General features: G+C 37.2%; 1 protein-coding gene across 1 annotated transcript in view; it reads right to left on the reverse strand.

The window, feature by feature from the left end:
- The window catches only part of DNAH14 (dynein axonemal heavy chain 14), a 340,072-nt gene that overhangs the window by 265,790 nt on the left and 60,926 nt on the right, over positions 1–13,356 (reverse strand). The window contains 2 exon segments of the mRNA XM_020982026.2: positions 2,384–2,753; positions 7,392–7,733. Of these exon segments, the coding sequence (XP_020837685.1) occupies positions 2,384–2,753; positions 7,392–7,733 (712 nt within the window).

Consider the following 13,356-nt stretch of genomic DNA (forward strand, 5'->3'; position numbering starts at 1 on the left):
TAGCTATTTATTATTATTATTCTAAACTGTGCATATCAGTTCATAATTCAATACCACTAGTAGGCATATGCCACAAGGATATCAAAGAAAGAAGGAAAGGATCAATATGTATAAGAATATTCACAACAGCACTTTTTGTTATAACAAAGAACTGGAAACTAAGGGATGCTTGTTAATTGAAGAATGGTTGAACAAATTGTGGTTTATAAATATAATGGAAAGTTATAGCACCATAATAAATATTGTTAACAAATAGATTCAGAGAAACCTGGGAGGAATTGTATAAACTGATGCAGGGCAAAATGGGCAGAACCAGAACAATTTATACAATGACTACAACATTATAAAGAAAAACCACTTTGGAAGACTTACGATCTATGTTCAATGCAATGATCGATAACTCTGAAAGACTGATGATAAATTTTGTAAAGAGGTGATTTTATTTGCAGAAGGAGACATGCATTTTCTTACATGCCAATGTATAGATTCATTTTTGCTTTACCATACGAATTTGTTACAAAGGAAGCCTTTTTTTTTTTGTGGGGAGAGAGAGACATGGGGGATGGGACAGAAGTGATAATGATACCTACCAAAAAAAGGAAAAGAAAGAAAAAAGCCTAAATCAATCATAAAAAAACCCAAACCACACTTAGAAGGTGACCCAAATGGGCAATGTTGAAACTATCATGTTAAATTTAACAAATGCTTAAAAAACTATACATGACAACTTTTCATAATGTCATAAATAATCATCTTTTCCTGTTCTTTACATAAGGAAACATTCATGTTTATTGATTTTTGTTAAGTTCATAAAATGAAAAAAAAATAGAAACATGGGATGCAATGTCCAACCCTGGCAGAAAGTACTATATAGCACCATACTCTCACATTTTATTTTTAGCTTTCTGTCTCTTATTTTGTGTTGTGATAGGTCATTTGGTCATTTCTTCAGAAACAGTAATCTAATTTATAATAAGTTTTATGTAAGAGATTGGATCTTGAAACATAATTTTAAGTAAAACTCACATTTCTGGGAATATAACCCCAGTTTTAATCAATAAAGGGTATATTTCTAAATTTAATTCCTTTATTAATACATTGTGAATGGTAACTCTCATGATATTCATAACTGTGTCATTTGAATTATAGCCTAAAATACCACTTCTGATTTATCTGGTGTCTGAAAAAAAGTCAATGGTTTAGGCAAAAGTAAACTGTTTGAACATTCCCTCCTCAAAACAGAGGCAATTCCCAACAGGCAGTGGGAAAGGTTCAGACAATATAGCAATATTAAAATCAATATGTGGATGAAATTACTGAAAGGCACTCTCTGCAGGGCTGGTTTCCAAGACTACCTGGGAGTTTTAACTGGCACATAAAGTCACAAATCACTAGATTTAAAGTATGATTTCACAATAAATACAGGTTCTTGCTCCTGATTTAGTCATTCTTTCATAGTTTAAAATTATCTTTGAAAACTTTTCACACCAATTCTATTACCCTTAAGAGGAAATGGAGTCTTAGAATGGCAGTTTAACAGCTCTTCTGTGATTAGTCTGTGAGGAGGCTAGTATTTAGTTGTGTTGACTGAAGGGAAAACAAACAAGGAATGAGAGAATTCAATTTCTGAGAGAATAGAGTTTATCCTTTATCTTAAGAAAAAATACAAAGAGAATTCTTGGGAAGATTCTTTAATTAGTTTTTTAGGAAAACTGTGTTGGGATTGTTTCTAGAATTAAGAAGTTAAAAGTCATAGTAATAGTTAAAGTGACTTTAGATAATATCTATGGGCCAGACATTGTGCTAAATGCTTTACAAGAATTATCTCATTTGAGACTCATAACAACTCTGAGCTGTAGGTAACTGTTATTAGCCCCATCTTACAGTTGAGGAAAATAAGGCAAACAGGTTAAGTGATTTGCTCAAGGTTGTACTGCTGATAAGTGTCTTTAAGGGAAAAGAAGCTTATCTAGTTTATTTAATAAATAATATTTAGCAAGTTGGAGCAGGGTGTTAGAGATAATTGGTTAATAAGAGATATTACAATTTTAGTAGTTAATGTAAAAATATCAGAACATAACCTCTTAATTACATTAGAAACTTAGATGAAAATGAATAATGCAAATGATCTAGTAACAGAAGGATGATTACTTCACCTGGGATTACACATGTGATGTTTGACCTTGAACCCTGCTACAACTGAAAATCTCCCGATCCTTGAGTCCAGCTTGAAGATTGATTTTCCAAGATAAGAACTGTTTACTTACTATTTTTTACTTAATAACTTCTTTGTTACTTTAAATTGTGTATATCCTGAAGCATACAGCATATAAGATATTAAAATTGTAAATTCTTGCAAGTAACTCATGATTCTCATACTTACCTTTATCTAGCATATAAATCATATGCATCCATCTTGTAACACTCTTCTGAATGAAATCTACATTAATATTGGCAAAAATGCTATTCTTCCACACATGAGACAGATTCCCCCATTCCACTTGTGCTTCCCATAATATTTTCCTCAAAGTTAAGTCACATTCAATTTCTGAGATCTCTGACATCACAGTGTGTGCAATATTTCGCTCTAAAGCTACAGTTCTCATTGCAGTAGAACTCTCAAAACGATCTTGATAATTTGAATAAGTCTGAGCTTTGTTGGATAGAACTGAAGTTTATTCTGAGAGGGACTCAATAATTTCCAAGGCAGTTACTGGCCTAGTAGCAGGATGTGTAAGAACAGGGTTTCTTACCTAAGGAACAATAAAAAACAATTCTGTGACCAATGAATTCAGAAATTAAGTTCATTTTTTAAAAGTAAGACTAAACTGTTAACCAGCAAGAGATCTAGGGGCTAGTCATTGATCTACCATTGACAAGCTCTGTGAGCTTATTCATTTCAACAACCAGTCATTAAATGCCTACTATGTGTGAGGAACTACTTTAGAAACTGAGTATCAAGAAATCTATAATTTCAGAGGCTGTAAGATGACTACACAAACATTTATGACTCAAATAAGAATATTTCAACATAGTTGAATACTTGGGCAAGGAAAGGACCAATGTTCTATGATTGCTTCAAGGTGAGAAAAATGACTTTCAGTTTGAAAAGATTAGAAAAGGTATTATAGAAGTATAACATGAAACAGGGAAGAATTTCAATGAGCAGAGATGAGGGATTCTGATAAGAGGGATTCCATTTGGGGCATGGAATTGAGAGAAGGTTATGTAGGAATGGAGGTCAAAGAATAGTCCAATCTGGCTGGAATATAAAGTGCGTTAGGGAAAGAGCATAAGATAAAATCATAGAGATAGATTGGAGAAATACATTGGAGGACACTGAATGCCAGAATAAAGAATGTGTATTGTACAATGGGAAGCCGTAGGAGATTTTAGTGCAGCAAATTAATGTGATGAGAGCTCTATACAAAGGTAATACCATGAACAACAGAGTACATGATATATTGGAAGGAGAGAAGATAACAAAAATCTTGAAATAGGATGGAGAAAATGGGAATGGAATAGAAGATAATTTCAAAAGATTCTGCAGAGAGAGAACTGATAGGATTTTGAAACTGCATGAGAAGGAGGAAAGTCAAAGATGACTTCTGGACAGATATCTGCTGGAGTTCTCTGATGAAAGGAGAGTAGCCGACAAATTTCTTTGCTTGCCTAAGTAGCCACATTCTTTTTCAGTAGTCAGGGGATGCAATGAGATGAATAGCTAGTTTGGATTTGATTCTGACCAATAAAGAGAAACTGATCAGTGAATAGTAAATGAAAATGATGATCACTGAAGATCACCATAGGTTCATCGGGAACAGATAAGAAAAGACTAAACTCACATTTTTTTTAAAATAAAGTCTTAGATTGACAGAACAGATCATAGAAATGCTTGTATATGCCTGGACCATGACCAGCACTAGACAAAGTCTTCTTCAGTGACCTCATAGATGATAAGACTATATCTAACCAGAAATAAGACTCAGAGTTGGCTGAAAGTATGGCTGAAAGAAAAGTAAGAGAAAATATCAGCCTAGATTGTCTTGTGTTGTGTTACAGTCCTCTGTCCTTGGTCCTGTTCTAGTTAATATTTTTTATCAATGACTTGGATAGAGACAGCTGGCAAATATGCCAAATATCAAAATTTTCAGTTAATGAGGAGTGAGGAGGAATAGATAATACATTGGATGACAGGATCTGGATCCCAAAAGATTTCAATAGGCCAGAGTCATAAGTCAAATCTAATAACATGAAATTCAATAGGAATAAATAGAAATTATTTTAATTAGGTAAAAAATTTACAGATATGACTAGATAACACTTCATGTCAAAGAGTCTTGGGTGTTTCAATAGACTCCAAGTTCAATAAAGATCAATAAGTGATATGACAGACAAAACTGCTACTGTAATTTTAAGCTGCATTAAGAGGAAAAAAAAGTGTCCAAAAGAGGAAAATAATATCCAAGTCATTAAGAAAGATGACAGTGAATGAGTTGGAGCAGATATCCATAAATCAGCTAACAAGGTTATTGAGAAATCTAAGGAGAGGAATATAACTGGAGGACATGAACTTCAAAGAGGGAGAGGTTATTGAAAGTATCAGAAATAAATTCTGCAACTCTCCAGCCCTCAGTTTTTTCATCTAGATAATCTTAATGGCCCTTTCAGTTCTGTGCTCTAGGTATCCATTATTGACATATGTAATCATCATCTGAGACAATAATTATTAATTATTGTATAAAGCATTTAGCCCAAGGGATAGCATTATCTGAACTCACACCACCCTTAGAACACTCTCATTTGACCCCATATTGCCTTGTATTATAGGGATTTTTTTATCTTTCATGTGGAGATTCTGAGGATAAGGACTATGTCTTACTCATTTTCCTAACTCTGCCCTCTCTCCTCCTGGCTTGAACATAGGAGGCACTCAACAATATTTGTTGAATGGATGAATGAATGAATCAGGAGGTTCTTATTACCTTATTAGTTCAAAGTGATGAAAGGTCCAGTAATTGCTCACACTGTATTATGTACATAATTGTCATTCAACAAATGTTGGTGATAATGATGAGATGAATAGACATACAAAATCACAAAGACACTTCACTAAAAACACTTGACAGGCATCTAATGAAACAATATTTTACTTACAAAACTGTAAGTGTGTATTTTGTGTAAGAACCACTTCCATTTAATATAATAATGCACTAACTAAAGATAATATGCATAGTGGTCACATTTGATGCCAGTAAGATTTATATAGGAGTAAGCCAGAGCTCTCCCCATCCAAATACAGAGTTAGCTCTGGCCCATTGTCACACTGGCATGCTTTTACCAGAAGATGAAATCCTAGGCAGAAGAAGATGGAGAGAATAGATTCCGTAGTGGAGGGAAATAGCTATTTAAAAACTTGGTACTCTGCTTAAATGGGTTCTGATACGTTCTCGGTCAAATGCCCAGTCTTTTGAAATTAGGCTTTCTGCCTAAAAATGCTCAGTTATATACCTGAAATGCTACAACAGAAAGTGAAAACTGAGTAGAATAATAGCTTGCATGTATATAGCATATTACAGTCACAAATCATCTGACAATTATGACTTCATTTGGTCCTCACAAGAACTTCAAGGTAGGATGAATAAATATTGCTCCACTCTTCTTACAGATGGGGAAACTAAGTTTCAGAATGTTTAAGTGACCAAGTCAACTGAAAAGGCAGAGATGAATCAGAATCAAAGAATTGTACAGGTGGAGAGCATCTAGTCCAAATCTCTTATTGCACAGATAGGAAAGCTAAAGCCCAGATAGATGAAATGACTTGCTTGAGGTTATATTGATAGTAAGTGACAGACATGAGCCCAGTGCTTATGGGTTCTTTCCACATGGAACATTTGTACCAGGTCTGCATTTCAAGAGGCAGCAGCCATGACAGTAAAGGGGTTTCTCATCAAGCGAGTTGGGGAATGGGAAAACATCAGAGTTCCCCTGGAGCAGCAATTGAAAGCAACACTGATGTGAAGTCCTTCTCCACAGGCTTTTGGTCAACAGTAAATCTGGCCTAGTCTCCCTCAGGATCCCATACTTTGCCTGTGAGGAAGTAGCATAGGGGGTGGGGCGAACTATTAACTTAGAAAATGAGAATTTTAATTACTAGTCAAATCACCAGGATATTTTTACTGGTACAATTAATGTAATAAATGTGGCCATAATTAGGGCCATAACATAATAATCTAAGCAACAGTGATGGTAGGATTATTAGAGGCAGTGAAATAACAGTGAATAGATAGAATCCTGGACTTGGGAGTCAAGAAGACTTGATTTTGAATACTAACTGCCTCAAATTCTTACTAGTTGTGTGACTCAGGGCAAACCATTTCACCTCTCTCAGCCTCAGTTTCCTCATCTGTAAAATGTGGATAATAATAGCACCAACTTCAAAGGGCTGCTGTAAGGATCAAATGGGATAACATATGTAAAGTATTTTGCAGACCTCAAAGTGTTATGTAAATGTGTTATAGAACTTTACAAAAAATTTACTTACCCAAGGAGAGTCACACCTTAAGATACAGAATGCTCATTTTATTTATTTTAAATACTGGTAGGGTGATGTGTTCATGATTGTATTCCTGGGCTGGTCATTTATGTAGCCCTTTTTGTTCTGAGAAATCTAGTTCCTTAGAATGGCCAAATTTCACCACTGGCAGGGATCTTCAAGATGATTTAATTAAACTCTTTCACTTTACAGATAAAAAAGCTGATCTGGAGAGGTTCAGTGATTTGTCCAAAGTTACACAGTTGCTTAGGGGAAAAACTGAAATGAGAATCTGGGTTCTTCCTCTCTGCAGCCCATTATATTGCTTCCATAGGATGTTTTATCTATCTTTGTCACATGTGAAGAGGGGCCAGGGTTATCAACTCCATTTAGAGATGGAGAAATTGAAGTATAATAACTTGTCCAAAGTCAGTTAATCAGTGACAACACTTGTACCCTGGTCTTTTGCCTCAATCTAATAATCCTCTATAGCAGCTAGGTGGTGCAGTGGATAGAGTGCCAGGCCTGGAGTCAAGAAAACCTGAGTTCAAATTTGTCTCAGGCACTTACTAGCTGTGTGGCCCTGAGCAAGTCACTTAGCTCTGTTTGCTTCATTTCCTCATGTGTAACATAAGCTGGAGAAGAAATGACAAACCACTTCCAGTATCTTTGCCAAGAAAACCCCAAATGGGGTCATGAAGAATTGGACACAACTGAAAAACGACTGAACTACAACAAGCCTTTTCCCCAAAACACAACCAATATCTTCAAATATTTTTTAAAAACCTATTTACTTATTCATCCATATACAGATTTAAATGAGATAGAATATTTATTTCTTATAAAAGAAACTTACCTTGCCCCTCAAGTCTCTAACTTTATTTTGCAGAGTGAGCACATACTCATCCAGATTTGACTTGAACTTAATAATAGCGTTATCCTTATTTGATTCATGAAATTTAAAAGCTGATTTAAGTTGATTATATTTGAAAAGAAGGACCTGAAGCAGTGCAACTTGCTCTGGTGAAATATTGACATTGTAGTGTTTTGTGATTGAATACATTTGGGAGATAACATAATATTCTCTATCTAGTGATGGCATTTTTGAAGAAATATAATCTAAGAAAGCCAAGTGTTCCACAAATTCCTCCACGCCTGTGAGTTCACTGTCAAGCTTTAACAATGATGACTGGATAACCTGGAATAGTCAAAAACATTAATTATAATGTTACCACTGCAAATTTATGTTACACATCCTCAACTGGGCCTTCACTACTCAATACATATCCCCCTCTGCATGGTAGCTTTTTCAAATCTTTTCATTCCTCCTCAAACTTCCCAAAGGCTCTCCCTCTTCTCTCAGCTGAAAATTTTGTTTCATATTTCATGGAAAAAATTGAGGCCATTTGCTGGTCGCTCCCTTTCCTCTCTTCTCTTTCATCTTATATCATTTATATGCCTTTTGCCATTCTCTCTTCTTTTACCCTGTCTCACACAAAGAGGTAGCTTTATTCTTTACCTTTAATTTTAATTATTATTTAATTATTATTTTAATTTTTTAAATTTTTCTCTATTACTTGTAAACATAGAATTTTTGACATTCATTTTTTGAAATTTTGAGTTTTAATTTTTTTCTTTCCCTCCCACTCTTATTCCCTCCTTGAGAAGGCAAGCAATAGCCTTACTCCTTACCAAGGCAAATTCCTTTACCTGCACAAGTGAAAATATTCCCTCCAATCTCCTCCAAAAGATTGCTCTCTTTGTCATCTCCATTCTTTCAATTATCTTTAATCTTTCTCCATCTATTGGCTCCTTGCCTGCTACCTAAAAATATAACCCTTTCTCCCCTATTCTCAAAAAATCCTCATTTGATTCTTCCATCCCTGTTAACTCTTGTTTTATATCTCTTCTGCCTTTTGGGACTAAACTCCTTCAGAAAGCCACTTTCTCTCCTCTCATTTTCTTCTTAATCCCTTACAACCTGGCTTCCTGCCTTGGCATTCCACTAAAAACTGCTCTCTCCAAAGTTACCAAAGATTTCTCATGTGCCAAATCCGGGGGCCTTTCCTCCATTCTCATTCTCCTCAACTCCTCTGCAGCCTTGGATTACTCTTCATCACTCTCCTCTTTAATACTCTCTTCTCTCTAGGTTTTCAGGACATCACTCTCTCTTGCTTCTCCTCCCACCTATCAGACTGCTCCTTTTCAGTCTCTGGCTAGGTTTTCATCTAGATCACCCACTCTTACCACAAGTGTCCCACGGGCTCTATCCTGGGCCCTCTTCTGTTCTCTCTCTACACTACTTGACTTGTGATCTCATCAGCTCCCATGGATTTAAAGATCATCTCTATGGTGATCATTCTCAAATCTACCTATCCTGCCCCAACCTCTCTGCTTGCCTCCAATCTAGCACCTTCAACACCCTTTCAGACATCGCAATTGGATGTCCAATAGACATCTTAAACCCAACATGACCAAAGCCAGACTCATTACCTTTCCCCCTAAACCCTCTCCTCTTTAAAACTTCACTATTGCCATCAAGGGTACCACCATCCTCCCAGACTCTCAGACTTCCAACCTAGGTGTTATCCTTGACTCTCCACCATCTCTTACCCCCTGTACCCAATCTGTTGCCAAGGTCTGTCAATTTTACCTTTGCAACATCTCTTGAATATGCTCTCTTCTCTCCTCTGAAACTGCCACCAGTCAGTAAGTCAATAAACATTTATTGAGTATCTTCTACACACCAGACACTATATTAAGCATTGGGAGTACAAAAAAGAGGCAAAAGACAGTCCTTGCCCTCAAGGGAACTCACAGTCTAATGGAGGAGACAATAAGCAAACCAATATGCCCGAACAAGCTATAAACAGGATAAATAGGGGGAAAAAATCTAAAAGACAGAAGGCCCTAGAATCAAGAAGGATTAAGAAAAGTTTCTTTGTTGAGGATAGAATTTTAGTTGGGATTTGAAGGAAGCCAGAGGAGCCAGGAGGCAGGGATGAGAAGGAAAAGCGTAATGGGTGGGGGGTATATATACCCAGAGAAAATGTATGGAGCTGAGAGATGTCTTTTTTCTGGAACATCAAAAGCCAGTATCACCGAATCAAAGAGTACATGGCAGAGAGGAAGGTTTAGGAAAACTGGAAAGGTAGGAAAGACATAGATTATGAAGGGCTTTTAATGCCAAATAGGCAATAAGGAGCCACTAAAGTTTTGGAGTAGGAGAATGACATGATGGATGACAGTGCTTTAGGAAAAGCACTTTGGTGGCTGAAGGGAGGATGGATTGGAATGAGGAGAGATTTGAGACAGGCCCCAGCAAGACCGTTTCAATAGACTAGGAAGGAAGAAAGGAAAGGAGGAGGGAAGGAAGTAGGGATGGTAAGGAGGAAAAAGGGAAGGTGATGAGGGTCTGAGTGGCGACAGAGGAAAGAAGGGGCATATATGAGAGGTGATGCACAGGTTAAATTGACAGGCTTTGACAACAGATTGGATATTGGAGGCGGGATTGAGGTGCAGTGAGAGATAGTGAGGAATGAAAAACAATTCCTAAGTTATAAGCCTGAGGGACTGGGAGGATGGTGTTGCCCTCAAAAGTTATAGGGAAGTTGGAATAGGAGAAAAGTTGGGGGAGAAGAATGGGCATTTAGGGGAAAAGATAATGAGTAATAGAAGATAATGAGGTTATTTAAAAAGATTAAGAAGAGAGTGAGAGGAGAGAAAGTGGAGCAATACCTTGTTGAATACTCTTATCACCTCATACTTGGACCACTGCAATAGTGTACTGGTGAGTCTGCCTACCCCAAGTGTTTCTCAGCTCCAAACCATCCTCCATTCAGCTGCCAAAGTTATTTTCCTAAAATACAAGTCCAACCACGTCACCACCCTGCTCTATAAGCTTCAGTAGCCCTCTGTCACCTCCAGGATCAAGTACAAAATCCTCCATTTGATGTTCAAAGTCCTTCATAACCTAATGCTGCCCTACCTTTCCAGTCTTCTTACACCTTACAACTACCATGTAATTCTTTGATTCGGTGACACCGGTCTCCTTACTATATCTCAAACAAGACTCCATCTCTCAGCTCTGGGCATTGTCTTTGGCTGTCCCCCAGGCCTGGAACACTCCCCTTCCTCAGCTCAGCCGCCTGAATTCCCTGCCTTTGTTCAAATTTCAGGTAAATTCCTATTTTCTATAGGATGCCTTTCCCAAATCCTTTGAAGTCTAGTAACCCTAACCCTAAATGCCTCCCCTCTGTTAATTATTTCTAGGTTATTATATATATTTGTTTGCATATTGTCTCTCCCATCAGATTGTGAGCTCCTTGATGGAAAGGACCATCTTTTGCCTCTTTTTGTATCCCCATTGCTTCGCATACTATCTAGCACATAGTAGGTGCCTAATAAATACTTATAGATAGATTGACTATAGATAGGATGAGAAGCCTCAAGTCCTGGCCTAGATTTATAGATGAGATGCACTTTAAAGGAAGGCAATGAAGAACTGATGTGAAGTGTAATAATGTCTATTCAGCAGTTCTGCAAAATGTATATTATCTTGATGTTTTAAGTATTGGGAGTTGTTTCTCTGGCTGCAAAGAAAATTGATCTTGTTTAGTTATTGCTGCTAAAGCTTTATTGTGTCAAAGCACATTTAAGGCATGGTGCTTAAATATATGAGGAGTTTGATAAAAGGGGCAGAAAATAGTCTGCAATAATAATAGCCAGCATTTACATGGTGTTTTAAGGTTTGTAAAATACTCTATTCATATGACCTCATTTGACCCTCACAACAACCCCATATGGTAAGTGTTATAAAAAGTAAATTTTTATGTAAAGACAAAGAATTAAATCAACTTGTAACATATTGCTCCTTTTTTGTGTAAATAGCTTGGCTACAAAAATGTGAAGAAAAAGAAATGTTCTTTATGAAAAAACTGCTAAAATTAAAATGTGAAGAAACAGTCTTCAGATAAATATGAAAAAGACAATTAGGAGGGTGGAGTAAATAACTGAGAGGACATATTCGAAGATAGAAAAGTGAATGAGGTTAAAGGATAATGTGGTTTCTCAGTTCATTTTCATGTGATGGTTTTTAGAATTTGTGAGGTTAAAATTCACGAAGTGATAAGTAGAAGAAATCACGTAGAGATTCTGGGATGATTAAATAAGGTTTGTTAGTCTTCTAAGATTGATTTTATTTCATAAGGGAAAGATGTATCATGGACCACCAAAAGACTCTGATTTGAGCCATTGAGAATGAAGAACCCAGCCAAAAAAAAAATAGATAACAGAGGTAGGAAGAGCTGAAGAGGAAGACAGCAGGAAGCAGTTGGGAGGACAGCAGAGGAGTCCTCTAACAAGAAGGTTTCAGATGCTGTACTTAAAGAGGTGGGGTAGGCTGGTCTGAGGGCGATTGCTGTTTTAAAGTCTCTCAACAGTGTTGAAAGTCGTATGCTTGCCTACGCTACATTTAAAATGTACATTTAACTGAGTATAATACCTAAGGTTCTATGCTTTATGTGGCTGAATTTTTTTTTCCTATAATTTTCCCAGTCCCTACCAAGCCTTAGCACTCAGTTGCAGACACAACTGGCAAGATATTCCCAAGCTTTTACACCTCATCTGGCTTGCTCCTCCTGCTCCCTTTATGAATAATGGTATTCTCATGCAAATGCATGCAAGACCATTCACTCACCTGTCCATTCCGAATAGCTTTTGCCTTTTCTTCTGCCTTGCCTTCTTCATGCACAAATAAAAAAAAAATCAAAATTTGGATTTTGGGACCTATTTCTTCTTTATCTGTCCTGAGTTTTGGGGAACTAAATTCTCCATCACTTCATACTTAGCTAACCACAGGGGAGGGGTCCTCCAGCCCACCATCAGGCAGTATCTGATTTCCAGCTTGTGGAAGGTGAAGCAGGCCCACCCACAGTAATAGCCAAGGGTGAAAGCCCTCAAAATCATGCTTGGCTCACTTTTTATTAAAAGGAAAATTCTTTGTTCAGGCTTTTGCCTTGATTAATGAGGCAGAACTCAGGAAAAAAAAAGAATTAAAAGGAGTTTACTTAAAAAAATACATCAAGATAGCAACACATTGATAGGCTGATCACTAGAGATCATCAAGGGGCTCAAAATGGAGCCAGCTTTAATTGATAAATTTTGTAATGAAATAGAGACAATTCACATAGGTCCACATCAGCACAAGGGAATGAGCCATTGAGTCTTAGCTCTTCCCCAATTGTGACATCATAAGGAAATAAGATCATAGATAAGGGGAATGGCTTCTATGTGCTGGCTAACAGATAGGGAATGACCTGCCATGTGCTGGATGGCACATAATACAAAAGCTGCAGACTAGGTGATGCCTTCCCCCAGTAGAGTCTCCCCCAACACTCACTGATAGGCAAGACTAGGAATAATGGGGTCACTGAGCCAGCATAACTTTCAATAACTGGAAGTGAGCTGAATTCACTTATTGTGCTCTAGTGCTATCTACAAGTTGACAGAGAAGAACCTCTGAGAGCTGCTTGTTGTGTTCTACTACCATCTCTGGCTTCATAGGGAAAAACAGAAGGAAAAAAAGGGCAGGTTTTGCAGCTACTTTGAGAGACTTGAAGCTAAATGGAATGTAGCATCTTGAAGAGCTGGGTAGGCTTGTCTGTATTGCCCAGAATCAGCCTAAGAGGTTTTGTTTTGAGTTCTGCTTTGCTATAACAGCATGCTGAAAGCTAACCGGATGGCAGCAAATCCAGTTGCATGAATAGCTGGCTGGATTGTGCTACCTTGTCCAGAGAGCCAATCTGGGGAGTTTTGCAAGT

The sequence above is a fragment of the Phascolarctos cinereus genome, unplaced genomic scaffold, assembly GCF_003287225.1.
Source record: "Phascolarctos cinereus isolate Bilbo 61053 unplaced genomic scaffold, phaCin_HiC Scaffold_5;HRSCAF=322, whole genome shotgun sequence".
Classification (NCBI taxonomy): Eukaryota; Metazoa; Chordata; class Mammalia; order Diprotodontia; family Phascolarctidae; genus Phascolarctos; species Phascolarctos cinereus.